An 18191-nucleotide genomic window follows, 5' to 3' on the forward strand; every position below is an offset into this window, starting at 1 on the left:
GGAGAACTGTCAGTGTCATGTTGCAAAGGGGTGTGGACACGGAGGCATGATTCACTGGGGACTGTCATTATGTCAAACTACCACACTTCTACCAAACTGCCATAGTGGATGTTAACCCCAACATCCGTTATGGTTGCAAGTACCTGTTTACTTCACTGTGTAGGTTCCTGAACATTTACATATTAAAATTTCAATGTATATTAAATTTTACGATAAATTACTCTCTTTTTATTATACTTAAAACATAAGAATATATATGAATAAACATAAATGAATATACAATTAGGAACATATATATGTGTATACAGGGTCCAGCAGAAGTAAGGCCTGCTTGAGTTGGTTGGGAAGGTAATAATACGGGTGTAATAATTTATAGTTTTAATTTGAACATTGCATCTATAATGTCATATGGTGTGCTTCAGTGTGATAGTGTTATGTTGCAGAATTACATGCTTATGATTTTGTAGTAAGAAAGAAGTGTTATTTGTGCTAGACCCTGTATATATGAATATATATGTACAGGATATACAAAAGAATATTTATAATACATGAGTATATTCCTCTGTGTGTATGTATGTATGTGTGTGTATGTATGTACATATATATACAGTTGTGTGTGCTCTGAATTTTAGGCTTCTGGGGCACCAAAAGGGGAAGCGACTAAAGCACGTGACCCAAGAAGGGTCTGATGGGGTGGGGGTGAGCCCCAATGTGTGAAAGGATGTGTGTAGGGATAGGGAAGGAGAGAGAAGGAGTGAGACACTCCAGGAAGGAGGTGCTGAGGGGATCGTGGTTGATTGATTAACTGAGCTGGGGCAAGGCCTTCTGGGGGAGAGGGCGTCCCACCCTCTGCACCTTTCCTCCACGCTAGCACAGCAGTGCATCCTAGAACACAGTGAAAAAACACGTCCCAGCTTCTGATCTTCCAAGGGACCCTCCTGTGGGTCATTCGTTAATGCAGCCTGTCCCAGGAGCATCATTCTGTTGCTGGGCTCTGTGGGGCAGAAGGGGTGGGGCTCCTCAGAGAGCAGGAAGGGCATGTGGGCTGCCTGACTACTGCAGGGGAGGCCAGAGCTGACCCACCAGGCCTGACACTTTCTCTCCTGTGCTTGGTCTTCAAGTACAACCCCCTTAACCTCACAGAGCTGGACTGGTCCCTGCTGAGCAAGAAGGAATGTCTGAACTACGGTGGGCGCCTGCTCGGGAATTCCTGCCAGTTCATCCCAGACCTGGCACTCATGTCCTTCATCCTTTTCTTCGGGACATACTCCATGACCCTGACCCTGAAAAAGTTCAAATTCAGCCGCTATTTCCCTACCAAGGTAAGCTCACTTTGCAGTTAGGAGGGGACCTGTAGTCAGCCATTTGCGAGATCTCCCTGAGAGGATTCTGACCCACTCACAGTACAGACAGACACATTAGCACTGGCTCACTGAGGTTTTTCACATTAAGAGCATGAACTTGGAGTCAGAAGGAACTGGGTCCCTTTGTTGTCAGTACCCTTGACAACATTTAGTGCTATTGTTATACTTTTATTTTTACCCTTTTTGTATAGTAGTAAATCCTTGTGTTTTTTAAACTTTCATTTTCTTGATATGATGCAAATATCTTTTCCTACTCTTTTTAACTTTCTTAATGGTATCTTTTTATTAATAGAAATTCTTACTTTTACTGTAATCTAATATATCAAAATTTTCCTCGAAGAAAATATTGGACAGAAGATATTCTCTTATATTATCTTTTAAAAGCTTTATTGTTTTCCTTTCATGTTAGATATACAATCTATCAGAATTGCTTTTGGCATATAATATGAGATGGTATTTCTTTGTTTTTTGTATAGATAGTCAGTTGTTCCAGAACTTTTCTTAAAAAATATTTTAAAATTTATTTTGAAAGAGAAGGAAGAGAAACATCAATGTGTGGTTGCCTCTCGCACGCCCCCTACTGGGGACCTGGCCCACAACCCAGGCATGAGCCCTGAATTGACTGGGAATTAAACCGGCGACCCTTTGGTTCACAGGCCCACACTCGATCCACTGAGCCATACCAGCCAGGGCTACAGGGGGCATTTTTAACCGCTATGCTGACTGAGGGATACCTTGACCTTCAGCAGATGGCTGGCCTCTCTTTTTTGTGGTTTTCTCTGACCCAGAGCTTTCTCACAGCATGGTGGCCTCAGGGTTCCAGGAAGGTGAGAACAGATGCTGTAAAGCTCCTTCTGCCACTTTCAAAGCCACTTCTGCGCCTTAATTGACTGGGAATCAAACCAGCCACCCTTTGGTTCGGAGGACCACACTCAATCCACTGAGTCACACCAGCTGGCCAGAACTCTTTTTCCTAAAAAAGGAACATTCTTTCTCCCACTGTTATACAGTGCTTTGCCATATATTAAATTTCACACATGATGAGGGTCTATTTCTAGGTTCTTTATTCTGTTTCATTGGTTTATTTGTATGTCAGTATCACAAGTTCATGTCTATGGCTTATACCGAGTCTGTATATCTTATAACAACCTCTCCCTCTTTGTCGTTCTTTTTCAATAATGCTTTGGCCTTTTGCATTTCCACATACGTTTTGCAATCACATTAAATTTCGCCAAAATAAAAAGTTGTTGGAAATTTTAAAAGATTATATTGACCCTGCATGTCAATTTGGGAAAAACCGACACCTTTCAAGTTCTGAGTCACCTGATCCATGAACATGGTATACCTCACTATTTACTAAGGTCTTCTGTCTTTCCATGCTGCTTTCCAAAACTTGTAAAAGTTTTGGTCTTCAGGTCTTGAACATTTTTTATTAGATGTATCCCTAGAGACTTGATTTTTAAAATGCTTTTAAAATGCTAACTGCTAGTTTTAATTTTATTTTCTGTTCTGTGGCCAGAATAAAACATAATTAATAAAAAACAGCACTTGCATACATGAGCAATAGCTGTGCTTTGGGGAGGGGCACTCAGAAAAATTTTAGCAACTCTCTTCCACCATAAACCTCATGAGCGCTCTCCTAAAGCCATCTCAGATAGATATTACTGCTACTACTAATCATCGTCATCATCTTTGGTATGAATAATTGGACTTTTCCCAATGTTTCATAAAGGTTAAATAATAAAAGGCTCTTTAGGAAGATTCACACTATAGAAACTGAGTTAAAAAAATAGTGTGCTCACACCACAAATGCATCTTCAAGACACATTCTCTTCCTTCTTTCCTACTTCCATTCAGATTATATCCCTAAGTCACCTCTTACATAAAAATTGTAGAGCAGTGACTGCATCTGAGAATGTCTTTTTCCTGAAGGATGAAATATACTTCATGTGGCATGAAATTCTCCCACCATCTCCCCCACTCTCAAACTATTGGCAAATTGCTCTGTTGCCTCCTGGAATTCAATGTTGCAAAAAAGAATGAGGCCATTTCACCCCCATCAGATTGGTAAAAATGTAAAAGGCTTGGGCTTCCCAGTGTTGGAGATGAAAAGCAATGGGTGGGAGAGTGAACAGGTCCATTCAGGGAGGAGAACAGCGGGCACTCTCTGACGGGGCTGACGACAGATACGATCTTCAACCTGGCCCTTCTCCAGGTCCACACCCCGGAGAAGCTCACTTGTATAGGAGAGTGTTCATAGAAGCACTGATTCTGGGAGGAAAACAGTGAGAACAATCTCAGTGTAACTATTGACAGGAAAATAAGAAACAAAGGAAAACAATCATACTGACATTAAGGTGCAGCGCCTTCACGTAGACTACATCTATTTCAGAACAAACATCACAAACACAGTGCTGAGCAAAAACAGTGTCTGCATTTTGCCATGCGCACCTTTTTCCCAAATATTTGAGGGAAAAATAAAGATGCACATTATATGTGGGTAGTACTAATTTCATATCTACATAAATGTTTTTCATTCTTTTATTTATTCTTATGTGTTAAAAGTGTAACTCTAGAAAGCATACTATTCGTATGCAAAATAATACCCTAGAATACACTAATCAGCTTTGTTTCTAAATATAAACAAATACATAATTGAGTTAAACAATTAAAATAAAAGTTTTTTTCCCTGAAAGTTTGGGCCAAAAACATGGGTGCACATTATACGTGGGAGTGCATTATACATGGCAAAATATGGTAAATTGCAGATTACAAATAATATGATACCACTTATATAAAAATTTAAAACATGAAAAACAATGCCATATTAGCATTATATACATATTTAGTAAAAGTGTGAAGACATTCACAGGAAGAATAACTCCCAACCCAGACCAGTGGGTCTGTCTAGAGAGCGAGGACCAGGATGCCACTGGATGATAAGAGGTGCTGACCAAGCAGGTACATTAATATTTCTTAAAGTGGGAAGAAGTTCACAGCTATTTATTGTATCCATCTTGATATTCGGTTGGACCATGTAAATTGCCTACCACAGTAAGTCCTCAGTGTCATTCATTGATAGGTTCTTGGAAGCTGTGGCTTTAAACAAAATGACATATAAGAAAACTAGTTTTACAGTAGCCTAATTGTTATAAACAAGAGTTAAGTTCCTATGGCTTACTTTTGGTCACAAGAATATCACCAAACTTCTAAATAGAGACTCAAAGCCCATATAGCATTAAGCATTGAAATAAATGCACACTATATATACATGTAAGAAAGATTAATAAAAACAAATAAGCTATTTTCCAACCAACTTATTCCAGTTCAGGGCTGCGGGTGGCTGGAGCTGATCCCAGCAGCTGAGGGTGCAGGCAGGCCCCACCCTGGACAGGATGCCCTTCCACCTCCGGGTGCATCACACACCTGCAAATGCAGACTGGGACAGGATGGAAGGGGTCGCATGGGAGGAGGGTGCGGGGAGGGTGCGGCAGCGAGCCAGGCTCCCATGGTGGAGGGGAGATGCTGGCAAAAGTTAGTGGAAAGAGAGGTTTGATTACATATCTTGAAAGTGCAGAGGAAACCCACGGAAAGTGCTCTTACTCATTCTCCTCTTTGCTGCCTGAGGATTGGGTCCGCCAGCGGATGGGTGGGTAATTTGCTCACTTGCTCATCTTTCCGCAGGTCCGGGCCCTAGTGGCTGATTTCTCCATTGTCTTCTCCATCCTGTTGTTCTGTGGAATCGATGCCTGTTTTGGTCTGGAAACCCCCAAGCTGCACGTGCCCAGTGTCATCAAGGTTTGCTCTGGGTGTTAGCTCTGCTGCCCACCAGTTGCAGGTCCTTCCCCCTCTTCACGTGCTCTCAGCCCTGAGACCGTGTGGGTTCTCGTGCATGCGCCACCCTTCCTGTGTGGAATGGCCTCCCAGGGATGGTCCTCTGAGACCTTTGGTTGGGGTCATATTCACAATGAAACTCCACTGTGCAGCCAGAGGGTGGGCAAGGTGCTGGAATCGAGGTGAAGCCCCTTAATTTCCATTTGAAGGTCTACAATTCCCTGACTCCCGGCAGCCTGTGAGCTGGGCCACCTGGGTTCTGGTGAAAATGATCCCTTAGGACAGTGATTTTCAACGTGTGGTCCCAGTCCTGCTGCCTCACCAGGAGCGCCCCCTCCCCACCTACACCAGGCTGGGAGGCACGGGTTCTAGAACTGGCCCTTCCTGCCTTTGAGGCCTTGACCTTCACAATATTACTTCAGGGTTCTCCTAAGGAGATTAATCATATCTCATAAAACTGGTGTTGGCCTAGAAAATTAAAGTACCTCTTAAATAAAATAAAAGATAAACTTCAGCCCAGCTCTTACACGGATAATCCCTTACGTCTCAATATGTGACTCTGAATTGATGTTCGGTGTTTTCCCAGACAATTCTGTAAGGCTCCCCAGACAGGTGACTTCGAGGAGAGGCAGCGGCATCAGCCACTGTGCCCATCGGATTCTTTCTTTTTGCCTGTTGAGCCTTATTTCTGCTCCTTTTTAGTTTGCAATTCCGTGGTGACTGAAGCTCCTTCCCCACACCCTCTGTGCTCCTCCTGTTTCCTTACCAGTCCCCGGCAGCTGCCACAAACGACCCCCTTTGCTCTGAAGACCTGTGGAGGTCCTTCCCAAGTCTGTCCCTCTCGGGCCCTTTTTGTTCTCAAGTTGCAGGTTCCAATGTCTATAAGGGAAAAGATTGCACTCAAAAAGGACTCCAGGTGGAAGACCTGCAGGAAGGCGGGGAGAGGGGGCCCTGGGTGGCGAGTGCACTGGGACCAGGGAGAGAGGAAAGGGCCCTCTCTGTCTGCTCCACTCAGCCCACACGGCCAGACCGAGGCTGGTTCGTGGCCCCCTTTGGGAAGAATCCGTGGTGGGTGTACCCAGCGAGCATCCTGCCCGCCCTGCTGGTGACCATCCTGATATTCATGGACCAGCAGATCACGGCTGTCATCGTCAACCGGAAGGAGAATAAGCTGAGGGTAAGGCTGGTGCTAGCAGCAGGGGCACGACCTCTTTCTTCCCACAAAGTCAGAAGGAATGAAGCAGGCAGATGGTGCACCTGTCAGAACCCTGGGCCACTTATGAAGCAAAACGTGAGGCCAGAAGACAGGAGTTCTGGTATGTGGGGTGAAATGTGACCTCCAGATGCAACGAGGCCACCAGGGCCAAGGCGGCCTGATCCAAAGACCAGGAGGACCAAGTGCAGAGTGAGCCACTGGGCACCTTGCTTCTCCCAAAGAGCCCCTCCAGCTCTGTGCCCCTGACAGTGAATTTGGAAGTCTGCACAGATCCTAACACAGGCATTTTAACCCAGAACCACAAGGAAGAGGAACATCCTTAGCTCTCCTTGTTCCTGCAACTCCCCACCCTACCTCTGTGTCTGAGGAGATTTGGGCTACCCTCTCCCCCATCCCAGTCTGAACCACTCTAGGTTGGATTTAGGGCAGCAATTTTCAACAGGTGTCCTGCAAGAATTTTTAAAACATGCAATACTTGACTAGTCAGGGGCACTGACCTCTTTTCCCTTAGATTGTCAAATTAAAAAATGACAATAGTCAACACAACAATAGCTATCCAGTATGAATGAATCAAAATTATACCTATTTTTTGGTCAGATGGGCAAAAACTATAATATATTTTTTTGGTGTGCCACAGAATAATTAGGTATGTGTGCCATGAGATGAGAAAGGTCGCGAACCGCTGGTCTAGGGCCTGTCCCAGCCCGGGCCCCCATTCTGGAACTGCAGAGATGCTGTGCCACTGTGAGGAGCCCTTCTTCCTAAGGACCCAAGCCCAGGCCGATTCCAAGTCTGAACCCCTCTCCTCACTCCCATGTGTCCCTTCCCTGGCTCACCAAACCCTGGGGTTGGTAAGAACTTGAGCACTTCAAGACGGCAGCCCCCTCAGGGTTCCCTCTAGAAGGTCAAGGGGAGCCCTTGGCCTTCCACGGGTTCCACAAAATGGCCACTTTGGGAAGATTTCTGTCTAACCCACCCCATCCCAACAGATGGTCAGCACCAGGCTCCTAGACAGCTCCCCCTCTCCTGCTGTCCCTGCAGAAGGCCGCTGGCTACCATCTGGACCTGTTCTGGGTGGGCATCCTTATGGCCCTGTGCTCCTTCATGGGGCTCCCCTGGTACGTGGCGGCCACGGTCATCTCCATCGCCCACATCGACAGCCTCAAGATGGAAACGGAGACCAGTGCCCCAGGGGAGCAGCCCCAATTCCTGGGGGTGAGGTAGGTGGGGCTCCAGGCCTGGGGACCACCTGAGCAGGAGTGGTCAATGTGAGGCAGGGAAGCAGATTTTTCTTACCCTCACGGTATTTGAGTGACAGGGGCCCCCGCTGGGACAGTCCAGGAGTGACGTGGATAGGAGTGACGTTCCTGAAGGGAGGGAAGAGGGAGGAGGGAGGCGACAATTCAGTTTTAAGTGGTGGTTTTTTTTCTTAATAGATTCCAAGTAATATACACACTCTCCATGGCCCATATACACACTCTCAGCTTTCATAATAATGTAGAGGCCACTCATTAGCCCCACAGGCCACTTCTGACCCATCCCATTGTCTCCTCTTTAAGATGCCCTGTCCCCACTGTCCACCAAAGCCCTCCTGTGGGTTTGGGGCCCACTCCATCTTCATTCCTCCAGAAGGCCTTCTGGGACGTTCCCACTCCTGGGCTGTGGCCCGGGGTCTGTCACCTCTGTTCCTCTCATGCCCCATGTCAGGTTCTTGGTCTGTTTCAGAGAAGCACATCTCCCACCTCTAGGGCCTCCATGGTGAGCCCACACCAGACACTGGCATTCTCAGAGGTGGCTGTCCTCAGCGCTTCTCCCCAGTGCCTCTGGAAACCTGACTTGCCCAGCCTGCCCCAAGCGAGACTTCTCTGGTCAGGGCAGGGTCCCCTACCCCTGAGCCCCGGATAGCTGGGCCTGAGCAATCTGCCCCAGCACCTCCAGCTCTCACCTGCATTCTGTCTGGACCTGGGCACATGGGGGAACCTACCTGCTCTCTCACCCCTCGTACCTGCTCTGACAGCAGCCAGGAACTCTTCCCATGAATCCTCCTTAGTCATGGCCTACAAAACGTGGGATCTTATAATGGTCAAAGGGCAGGGATAATAAGGACTTTATGTCCCATTCTATTCTCATAGCAACCCACCTCTCTCCTACTTAGGTGAAGCTACACAGCTAGTAAGTGGTGAAGCCACCTAACTCAGTCTGGCTCAAGCACCCCCAATATCAGTCACTCTGCTGGACAACCTCCCTAACATACCTTCAAAATGCCCTCACCTCTTTTGGGGCTCCCTGTCTTCTAGTGTGCCTGTCAGCTGGGCCTTGGGCAGTGGGCCTACCCTCTGGAATGGGGGAATAAGGCAGAGGCCAGGGCCTTGGACATAACCTTGATGTACCCACAAAGGACCAGAGGGCTGTCATGATCATGGGGCATCTCCCAGTCTACCTGACTACGTGCTCTTCTCCGCCAGGGAACAGAGGGTCACTGGCACCATTGTCTTCATCCTGACTGGGATCTCTGTCTTCCTGGCTCCTGTCCTGAAGGTGAGGCTGTACCCTCCCCAGGGGTCTGTCTGCCTGGGAAACCGCTGGCCTGGTGCCTCAGAGGGCAGGGGAGGGTTCCTGCACGATCCCTGAAAAGGCAGGATTCTGTTAGGCCAAAGGGATACTGCATCATCATCATCGTTTTCTAGAATATTGTATCATTTATTATCAGCAGCTGGCAGTCCTCACTGCTCTATCCACCTCTCCCAGGGTCCACCCTCACCTTTCAGGGAAACTCTCTTCCCTCAGAAAGTTCTGCTAAGTTCCATCCTTGCTTAGATCAGGAGCTTCGTGAGCAGGTGGTGTTTCCTCACTGTTGTGTTTATGGCTGGTTCAAGGCCTCCTTGCTCATCGATTTCTGAAGTTTAAAACATGCAAGGGGAGCCTTCTAGCCCTGGCTGGTGTAGCTCAGTGGATTGAGCATGGGATTGCAAACCAGAGTATCGTCGTTCAATTCCCAGTCAGGGTACATGTCTGGGTTGCAGGCCAGTTCCCGGCAGGGGACACGAGAGGCAACCATACATTGATATTTCTCTCCCTCTATCCTTCCCTTCCCCTCTGAATATAAATAAATAAAATCTAAAAAAAAAAACATACAGGGAGAGCCTTCTGTAAGTGTTCTTAGGACCTATTTTCTGCTTTTGTGTCTTTCATGCCTTGGGCACAAAAGTGACTTTTTCTCACACAGTGTGAAGTTCTTCTTGCCCATGTCCCTCCTTAAGAGGGAGACGAAAGAGAGATAAAATCAAATTGGAGTACCTTTGGAGCGCATGTCCTCAAGCTGAGGCACTGAACGTTAGGACTTCAACATATAAATTTGGGGGCACACAGTTCAGTGTATAGCACCTATCAATGGCCCTTCCGCATAATGAACGCCTACAAACACGTTCCTTTCTTGAATTAATCTTTTTAAGTATATTTTATTGATTATGATGCCTCAGTTATCATATTTTCTCCCCTTTATTCCCCTCCACCCTGCACCCCCCCTTTCTCTAGCATTCCCCCCACCTTAGTTCATGTCCATGGGTCATACATATAAGTTCTTTGGTTTCTCCATCTCCCATACTATTCTTAACCTCCCTCTGTCTATTTTGTACCTACCATTTATGCTTCTTATTCCCTGTACCTTTTCCCCTATTCTCCCCCTCCCCACTGATAGCCCTCCATGTGATCTCCATCACTGTGATTCTATTCCTGTTCTAGTTGTGTGCTGAGTTCATGTGTTTGTTTGTTTTTTAGGTTCACTTTTTGATAGTTGTGAGTTTGTTATCATTTTACTGTTCATATATTTGATAATTTTCTTTTTTTTAAATTTTATTTATTTATCTTACCCCCTGCAGTCCCCAATGTGCCCTGACTGGGAATCGAACTGATCATTTTCTTTTTGTTATGTAAGTCCCTTTAACACTTCATATAATAAGGGCTTGGTGATGATGAACTCCTTTAACTTGACCTTATCTGAGAAGCACTTTATCTGCCCTTCCATTCTAAATGAAAGCTTTGCTGGATAGAGCAATCTTGGGTGTAGGTCCTTGACTTTCATGACTTTGAATACTTCTTTCCAGCCCTTATTTCCTGTAAGGTCTCTTTTGAGAAATCAGCTGATAGCCTTATGGCTACTCCTTTGTATGTAACTCTCTCCTTTTCCCTTGCTGCTTTTAGGATTGTCATTTTATATTTAATCTTGGGTAACTTAATGATGATGTGCATTGGTGTGTTCCTCCTTGGGTCCAACTTCTTTGAGCTTCCTGGACTTGCATGTTTATTTTTTTGCCAGATTGGGAAAGTTTTCCTTCATTAATTTTTTTATTTTTTATTATTATTATTTTTTATTTTTTAGTAAGTTTTCAATTTCTTGGTCTTCCTCTTCTCCTTCTGGCACCCCTATGATTCAGATGTTGGAATGTTCAGAGTTGTCCCAGAGGTTCCTCAGCCTTTCCTCATTTTTGTGAATTCTTGTTTCTTCATTCCATTCCAGTTGAATGGTTATTTCTTCCTTCTGCTCCAAATTGTTGATTTGAATCCTGGTTTCCTTCCCATCACTGTTGGTTCCCTGCATATTTTCCTTATTTCACTTTGTATATAGCCTTCACTTCTTCCTTTATTTTGCAACCATACTCAACTATTTCTGTGAGCATCCTGATTACCAGTGTTTTGAACCCTGCATCTGATATAGGTTGGCTTTCTGATGCATCATTTAGTTCTTTTTCTGAAGTTTTGATCTGTTCTTTCATTTGGGCCATATTTCTTTGTCTTGGCACATGAGTCTGGATGAATATTTCTTAACTCCTTGGTCATCGAACTTCCCTGCAGTTTGATTTTCTGACTGTTCTGGTTGTTTTTTGTTTTTAAAAGATTTTACTTATTTATCTTTAGAGGGGAAGGGAAGGAGAGAGGGAGAGAAATATCAATGTATGGTTGCCTCTCATGCATCCCCTGCTGGGAACTGGCCTGCAACCCAGGCATGGGCCCTGATTGGGAATCGAACCACGGTTGTTTGGTTCGCGGGCCCACGCTCAATCCACTGAGCTACACCAGCCAGGGCTGGTTGTTTTTTGTTTTTAAATTGCTTGTTACTCTCCTTTTGGTTGTGTGAGGAAGTGAAGCATATCTACACATGTCTCCATGTTGGCCAGACTCTCTTGAATTAATCTTAATTGTAGTTGCCCCAGTCTTTTGCAGATATTTCCCCCTATCTATCTATCTCAGAACAACTCATTCAGGGATGACCTCATAAAGTACAAAAACTGAGGAACCATGATATGAACTGATTCATTTGCAATGGAAAATATTTCTAGCTTGAGAGCCGGTGCTGGGCAACCCAAACAGCTGGTTTGTGCAGAGAATAGGTCGCATGCAGGTGGGCAGGCATTTTGTTTATTTAAAAGTATATTGTAAACGGCCAAGGAACATTTAATTTTGTGGAGAGGGTTTCAAATAACCATTGCGCCTGTTGATCCCAATACTGTTTAACAGAGAAAAATTTGCATAAAAAGATTTGTTCTCAAATCTAAGAACAAACCTACTTTAGGGGCCAAAAGTTCCTGAAAACTCTTTGTGCATAGCAGCACCTACATCCCTAAGAGAGAGAGCTCAGCAAGTCACGGTGTGCCATCCCAGCTGTGGGGTATGTTCAGTGACTTAGTTTTTCTTTATCACCAGCTCTTATTAGTATTTGAATAAAACACAAAGCAGTTAGAAAATTCCACTACAGTTTCCCTCCTTTGTTTCATTTATAATGTGCTCAATTATCTTGTGGATGCCCTTGTTATGAGTATAAATTTTCTAGGCTTTTGTACTCATGTGCTTGACACATGTGATTTTAGTACATTTTTGTTTTGGCACTAATGTCACCTATCTTCTGAATATAAATAGCATGTCTAAAAAGCATACTGGGGGCTGTCTAGAAGGTATCCAGCCATATAACATGAAAAATAGAGACACTAATTGGAGAAGATACAGGATACAAGACATGGTGTACGTAGGACAATAATGTCTCAGTCCCTTCCAATTAGACGCCTTGGGACCTCACACATTCTCCCAGCATCTCTTCCACTGCTCAAAACGCTCTGCAAAATTCTTTGTTGGAATCCTCATCAGCTGCCCTGTCGTATTTTCCTGAATCTCATCAACAGTCTGAAATCTCTTCCTTTTCAAAGGTGATTTTAGTTTTGGGAAAGGCCAGAAGCAGCAGGGTGCCAAATCTGGGTTATAAGGGGGCTGAGTCACCTGGGTGATTTGTGTTTTGCCAAAAAAAACTCTGCATGAGGCGTGATGCACCAGTTGGTACATTGTCGTGATAAAGCTGCCAATCACCAGTTGCCCATAGCTGTGGCCATTTTTGTCATACTGCATCTCTCAAACAATGAAGAACATTGAGGTAGTACTCCTTATTAATTGTTTGGCCTGGAGGGGATACTCATGATGGACAACACTTTCCCAATCAGAAAATACAGTTAACCTGATACTGATCTTGCTGTGACTTTGCTGTGCTTTCTTTGGGTGTGGAGAACCAGGAGAATTTCATTGGAACAACTGGGCCTTCATTTCTGGGTCATATGCATAGCCACAGACCCAGAATTCATCTCTGGTTATGACCTTGTGGAAATCTGGTTCATTGGTGGTGGTTTAAATCTAGTCATTAGCAACTACAGCACGATGTTCCTTCTGCTCTGGTAGCAGAAGCCACAGAATAAATTTTGCCACAAAACATTCGATGCCAAGAACCCACATCAAAATCTCAGACGCAGTAGTTTTCGGAATTCCCAGATCAGCTTCTAGTTCTTGAACTGTCAGTCGCTGATCTTTACTGATTGCAGCCTGTTGCACGTCCAACATTCTCAGGTGTTCTGCTTATTGCAGGCCTTCCAGAACATGGATCACTCTCAAGAGATTCTTAACCATCTTTGAAGTATTTGTACCACACTTTTATTTGCACTGCACTCATTCCACTGTCTGAGAGCCTGCTGAATCATCCAAATAGTTTCCAAGGAGGAATGTTCAAGCTTAATGTGGATTCATTGCTCTACTTGCTCAGTCATTTTGAATGCAACACCCACACAGTACACATGCTCACTCAACAGTCTCTACCACCCCCACTCACTACTACAGTGAAGTCATCATTGTTCACCCATGCGCATTCCAGTCCACTGTCTTTGGCTGCAAGGTTACACTCATGTCGTGCAAACCATTCTCGTTATATTAACAATGGCTGGGCTTTTTCTGGACAGACCTCATACTTAAAGTAATTGAAATGAAATTAGTTCTGTGCTTAGATTCAACATTGCCAAAGCCTTTTGTGGTCATCCTTAGTGATGTGCTGTCAGACTGCTCATTTGTGGGTGACATGTAATAGTTTTCTAACTTAAGCAAGTAACACAAACTCCTTTCTGGGGCAGTTCTTGGCTCGCATGTAACTTTTCCAAACAAACAGTGCACTGTATTTCTGTATTAATTTATGCACCTGATAAAAATGAACGGGCTCTATTAAGAAGGTGAGATACCAGATACGGGGAGATGTTTGTTATTACTCTGGCCTTCTGGGAATGGCCTTGGACCCCATAGCTCCAAATGTTCTGCTAATGTCTTTGCATTTAATCACAACAGGATTTGAAAAATCCTGCCTATGTTCTTTTACAAGAGTGGAAGATATAATATTTTGTTTAATTACCAAATAATCTGTTGAACAAACTCTAAGAGAGTCTGGAGGCTTTGCTAGAAATAAATGTTATTTATTTAAGGGTCTTGGTGCAATCAGAACACAGCTAGGCAAAAAACCCAGAGGTGTTCCAAAGAAGAAAGGAAGGTTAGAAGTTCTTACAGTAAACAGTCCACTTTTAAGAATTATCAGTCCTGCATTCTTTTTTTCTAAAAGTTTTTGTTTTGTTTTAGAGAGGGGGGAAGGGAGGGGGAAAGAGAGGAAGAGAAACATCAATGTGCAAGAGAAACATTAATTGGTTGCCTCATGCATGCGCCCCAACTGGGGACCTGGCCCACAATCCAGGCATGTGCCCTGACTGGAACTTGAACGGGAACTGGTAACAGTACAGTTTGCAGAACGACACCCAAACCACTGAGCCATACCAGCCAGGGCCAGTCCTGCATTCTTAGTCCTTGGGTTGTTCTAGGATGGTCACCAGACAGACAGACAATCAGGCAGTCAGGCTGATGGATGCCAGGGGGTCCGGGAGATGGATGTCAGGTGGTCTGGTTGCACTGAGTAATCTGGATAATGGATGTCAGGTGGCCATGTATGCTAATCGTTTTGGGGGGTGGTATTCACCCGGGGGTAGTATCAGGTTGCCTGGACACGGGTCCTTTAGGAGGTCATCAGAGGGCTGCCTGCAGGTGCAGATGTATGTACAGGCATTGCCACAGAACTGGAAAGTTAAAAAAATTAAACTCCAAGGCGAGTTAGAACAAGAATGGAGTCTTTCTAATGCCTCAACCTTCATAATGTTAATAAATTTAGCAGCTTGGTTAAATGATTGCATTTTATATATTCCCTATCTTCACTCTGCCTTCAATCTATTTAATAAATTTCATAGCAGCACAAAACCATCTAGATTCTCCTTGGTGGTAAGATGTTGGATTCTACTTTGATTACATGAAGGTATATACCTTTTTATAAAGACAGGTTTTCAGGGGAAGTGAACAATTTTACACATGCTTCTTCCAAGAACAATTCCACCCAAAACTGCTCCTGGGAATGAGATATCAAGAGTATCTTTGAGGCAAAACTTCCCCATCACAACCCAATAACTACTCTGTTCAAGTTTCTTTCATCTTAACCAAGCAAAATAAAATAATTTCTAATTTTAAAAAAGGTTTCAAAACTGTTACTTTAGTGATTAAATCATTATCATTAGCTGACACCAGTATTAAATACTAGATTAATTTTTGGTCAAGGAAGAATTATTTATATAGCCAGTTCAAGAAAAGTATACAGTAACTTAATCCAGATCTGACATCTTAGATTTAATCCCCTCACTTATTTCCACTCAAGAAATACTTCTACAAAGCTTGTTTACCCCTGGCTGGTGTGGCTCAGTGGATTGAGCACTGGCCTATGGACGAGTTCCAGTCAGGGCACATGCCTGAGTTGCGGGCCATGTCCCCGTTGGGACATGCAAGAGACAACCGATCCATGTTTCTCTCTCACATCGATGTTCCCCTCCTCTCTTTTCCCCTCCCTTCCCCTCTCTCTGAAAATAAATAAATAAAATATTTTTTCAAAAAGTTTTTAAAAAGAGCTTATTTAATTTTTTGCAGCTGTAAGTTTGCCCATGTCTTCCAGATTAGGAACAGCTGAGTACGAGAAGCATGGAGAATTTAGCCCCGGGAGCTGTCTGCACAAGACCACGCTTCGGTTGGATCTTTAGTTCTGGCATAGGTAGCCAGCAGAGGAGAGGCCCCTGACGCTACAAATTTCAGAGAGTGCCAACTGGACCCAGTTACTAGTGTTTCCTTTAATGTTTCTATGTTAGTTATTAACTATACCTGTCTTTGTACCAATTCCTCCAGGAGAGTTCTGTTCTAGGGCTTCTCAAATTTCAACGTCTAAAAAAACTCACCTGGAATCTTGTTAACGGAAGATACTGATTCAGTATGTCTGGATGGAACCCAAAGTTCTGCGTTTTTAACAAGCTCACAGTTGATGCTAGTGATGCTGGACCAGAGACCATACACTGAGCAACAAGGAATGAAATTCTTTCTCTCCCCCTCCCTCTCAGAGGACGGCTGTACTGATTTAGACACAGTGATGTTTATTGTTAGAGGACCAATAGTAATCTTCAGTCCTTCTAGCGCCAATTTGCAAATCTTCGGCTGTCTTGCCAGATACAGGCACTGGGGGGTGAGGCACCCATGTGTCTGGTGGGCAGCAAAAATGCCTTACATGGGCAGCTTCCCAGTCGATCCCAGATCCTGAAGTTTTGCTTTGCTTTTTGCTCGCACTTTGCCCCAGCTCTCGGGGACTGTGCATTTCTACATGCTGCCTTCGAGGACCTCCTGACAGGGTCTGAGGCCCCCCTCCCCCCAGCCCCATGTTGTTCTCAAATCTCAGCCTCCGGTTCTATAGGACATGGTGATGTCCTCATCTGTGTGGGACTGCAATCATTGTCGAGCACTTTAACAGGTGGCTAAAGCTGGCACCTAGAAGCATCTTTTTGCCACTCTACTGTGTCATTAGCATTGGAACAGGGCCTTCCCCTGGGGCTCCAAGGACGATTTGTGGCGATTCATCTGGAATTCTGGATCATAGCCCCATCCCTGGTGGGAATGCGAGGTCCAGGGCCTTTGGGATTTGCTGGGAAAAGTTGCTTGAGCCTGCAAGTAACAGGACTGGAAATCATCCCCTAGGCTGGACGATCAGTCACTGGTCACTAGAAATTCTCGAGGACCTAACTCGCTTCTTCCACCCTCATGAGAGCAAAGGGAAGTTGTAAGCCGTCTTAAATTTGTGCTATTACGGACTGCAGCTGTCATTTATTTAAGGTTTTATTTCTCTCCCAATTGATCCCACTTTGAGAAAGATTAGGACAGGGCTGTCCATTTAGATTTTCACCGTGTCTCACAACCAGGCAAAACCCTCAGACGCCGTGTACGAAGGAGCGGTGCGGAGGCCCACGTGTCCTCTCCTCCAGCTCAATGTCTTAGACGGATGTTCACAGCACGTGGGCCCAAACCACGTGGTTTCTTCTTCATTTTTATATGATCCTGTGTGATGTGTGAGTTTTGTTCATCAGCAGGTACTCCCTGCTGATGTATTATAGGTCAACTCACAAAAGGTACCCTCCACACAAGCTGAGAAACACAGCTTTGGGGACCCCTCAGCTGCCGCTGGAGGTGAGAAGGGACACACAGGAATAAGCAGGGGGCTTTCTGTCAAGTTTTCTTGTGTTCCAGAAGCTATGTCTTCAGGTCACACGGCTTCTGCAGGGCCTGCGGCAGGGGACCAGGCTGGGTGAGCGGCTGCACACTGGCCTGGCCACCCCAGGTACACGAGGCAACAGAGGGGCGCCGAGACCATCTCCCTTCCCACTGGCTCCGGATCTGATCAGCCCCTGCAAACATCCAGCGCCTTCACTGCCGTGGGAGAGCCCAGGCAGGCGAGGCCGCCCGTGTAACTTGGCAGACAAGTGACTCAGAACCGGGCAGCCAACGTCTAGCCTCAGGAAGAGGCTCAGTCTAAGGCTCTGCTTCCCCTTCTCATTTCAGTGCATCCCCTTGGCAGTGCTGTACGGAGTCTTCCTCTACATGGGTGTGGCCTCCCTGAATGGCATCCAGGTAAGGCCCTCCCCTTCCGGTCAGCACTCCAAAACTGGGCCCAAGTCACCAAGGCCCCAAGGACTCACTTTCCCAGTTCAATGAAACAGTAATAGTAATAAGAAGACGACCACTGGCCATTTGTCAAGTAAAATATCTATATCAGGCATTTTTTAGGTGTTATATAATTAAATCTGTATAAGTACGTCCTCTGACATCACTTTTATAGATCAGGAAACTGAGGCTGAGAATTCCAAACCCAGATTGGGCTAACTCCAACAAGCATTTCACTCCATCGCTGACTTCTCTAAGGCCCCTCGGGCAGAAGAAAACATTTTGTTTCATTCTTTATCTTCATCCTGGAACACCAGGATGTTTTGAATTATTGATGTTGTAATTAAGTTGCTTTTTTTTTTTTTTTTACTGTGGACAAGGCTCATTTGTGGCCAGCTGCAGGGCCATAGCCCTCAGCC

At 45.0% G+C, this 18191-nt stretch overlaps 1 protein-coding gene across 5 annotated transcripts in view; it reads left to right on the forward strand.

The window, feature by feature from the left end:
• The window catches only part of SLC4A5 (solute carrier family 4 member 5), a 93543-nt gene that overhangs the window by 68691 nt on the left and 6661 nt on the right, over positions 1-18191 (forward strand). For all 5 annotated transcript variants that reach the window (XM_037130901.2, XM_037130902.2, XM_053663398.1 and 2 more), the window contains 6 exons: positions 1122-1322; positions 5049-5162; positions 6214-6375; positions 7456-7634; positions 8880-8952; positions 17671-17739. In XM_037130901.2, the coding sequence (XP_036986796.2) occupies positions 1122-1322; positions 5049-5162; positions 6214-6375; positions 7456-7634; positions 8880-8952; positions 17671-17739 (798 nt within the window). The remainder of the gene's footprint in view (positions 1-1121; positions 1323-5048; positions 5163-6213; positions 6376-7455; positions 7635-8879; positions 8953-17670; positions 17740-18191) is intronic.

This window comes from Artibeus jamaicensis, unplaced genomic scaffold, assembly GCF_021234435.1.
Source record: "Artibeus jamaicensis isolate MK-2021 breed Jamaican fruit bat unplaced genomic scaffold, CSHL_Jam_final contig_3174, whole genome shotgun sequence".
In the NCBI taxonomy this organism is placed as follows: domain Eukaryota; kingdom Metazoa; phylum Chordata; class Mammalia; order Chiroptera; family Phyllostomidae; genus Artibeus; species Artibeus jamaicensis.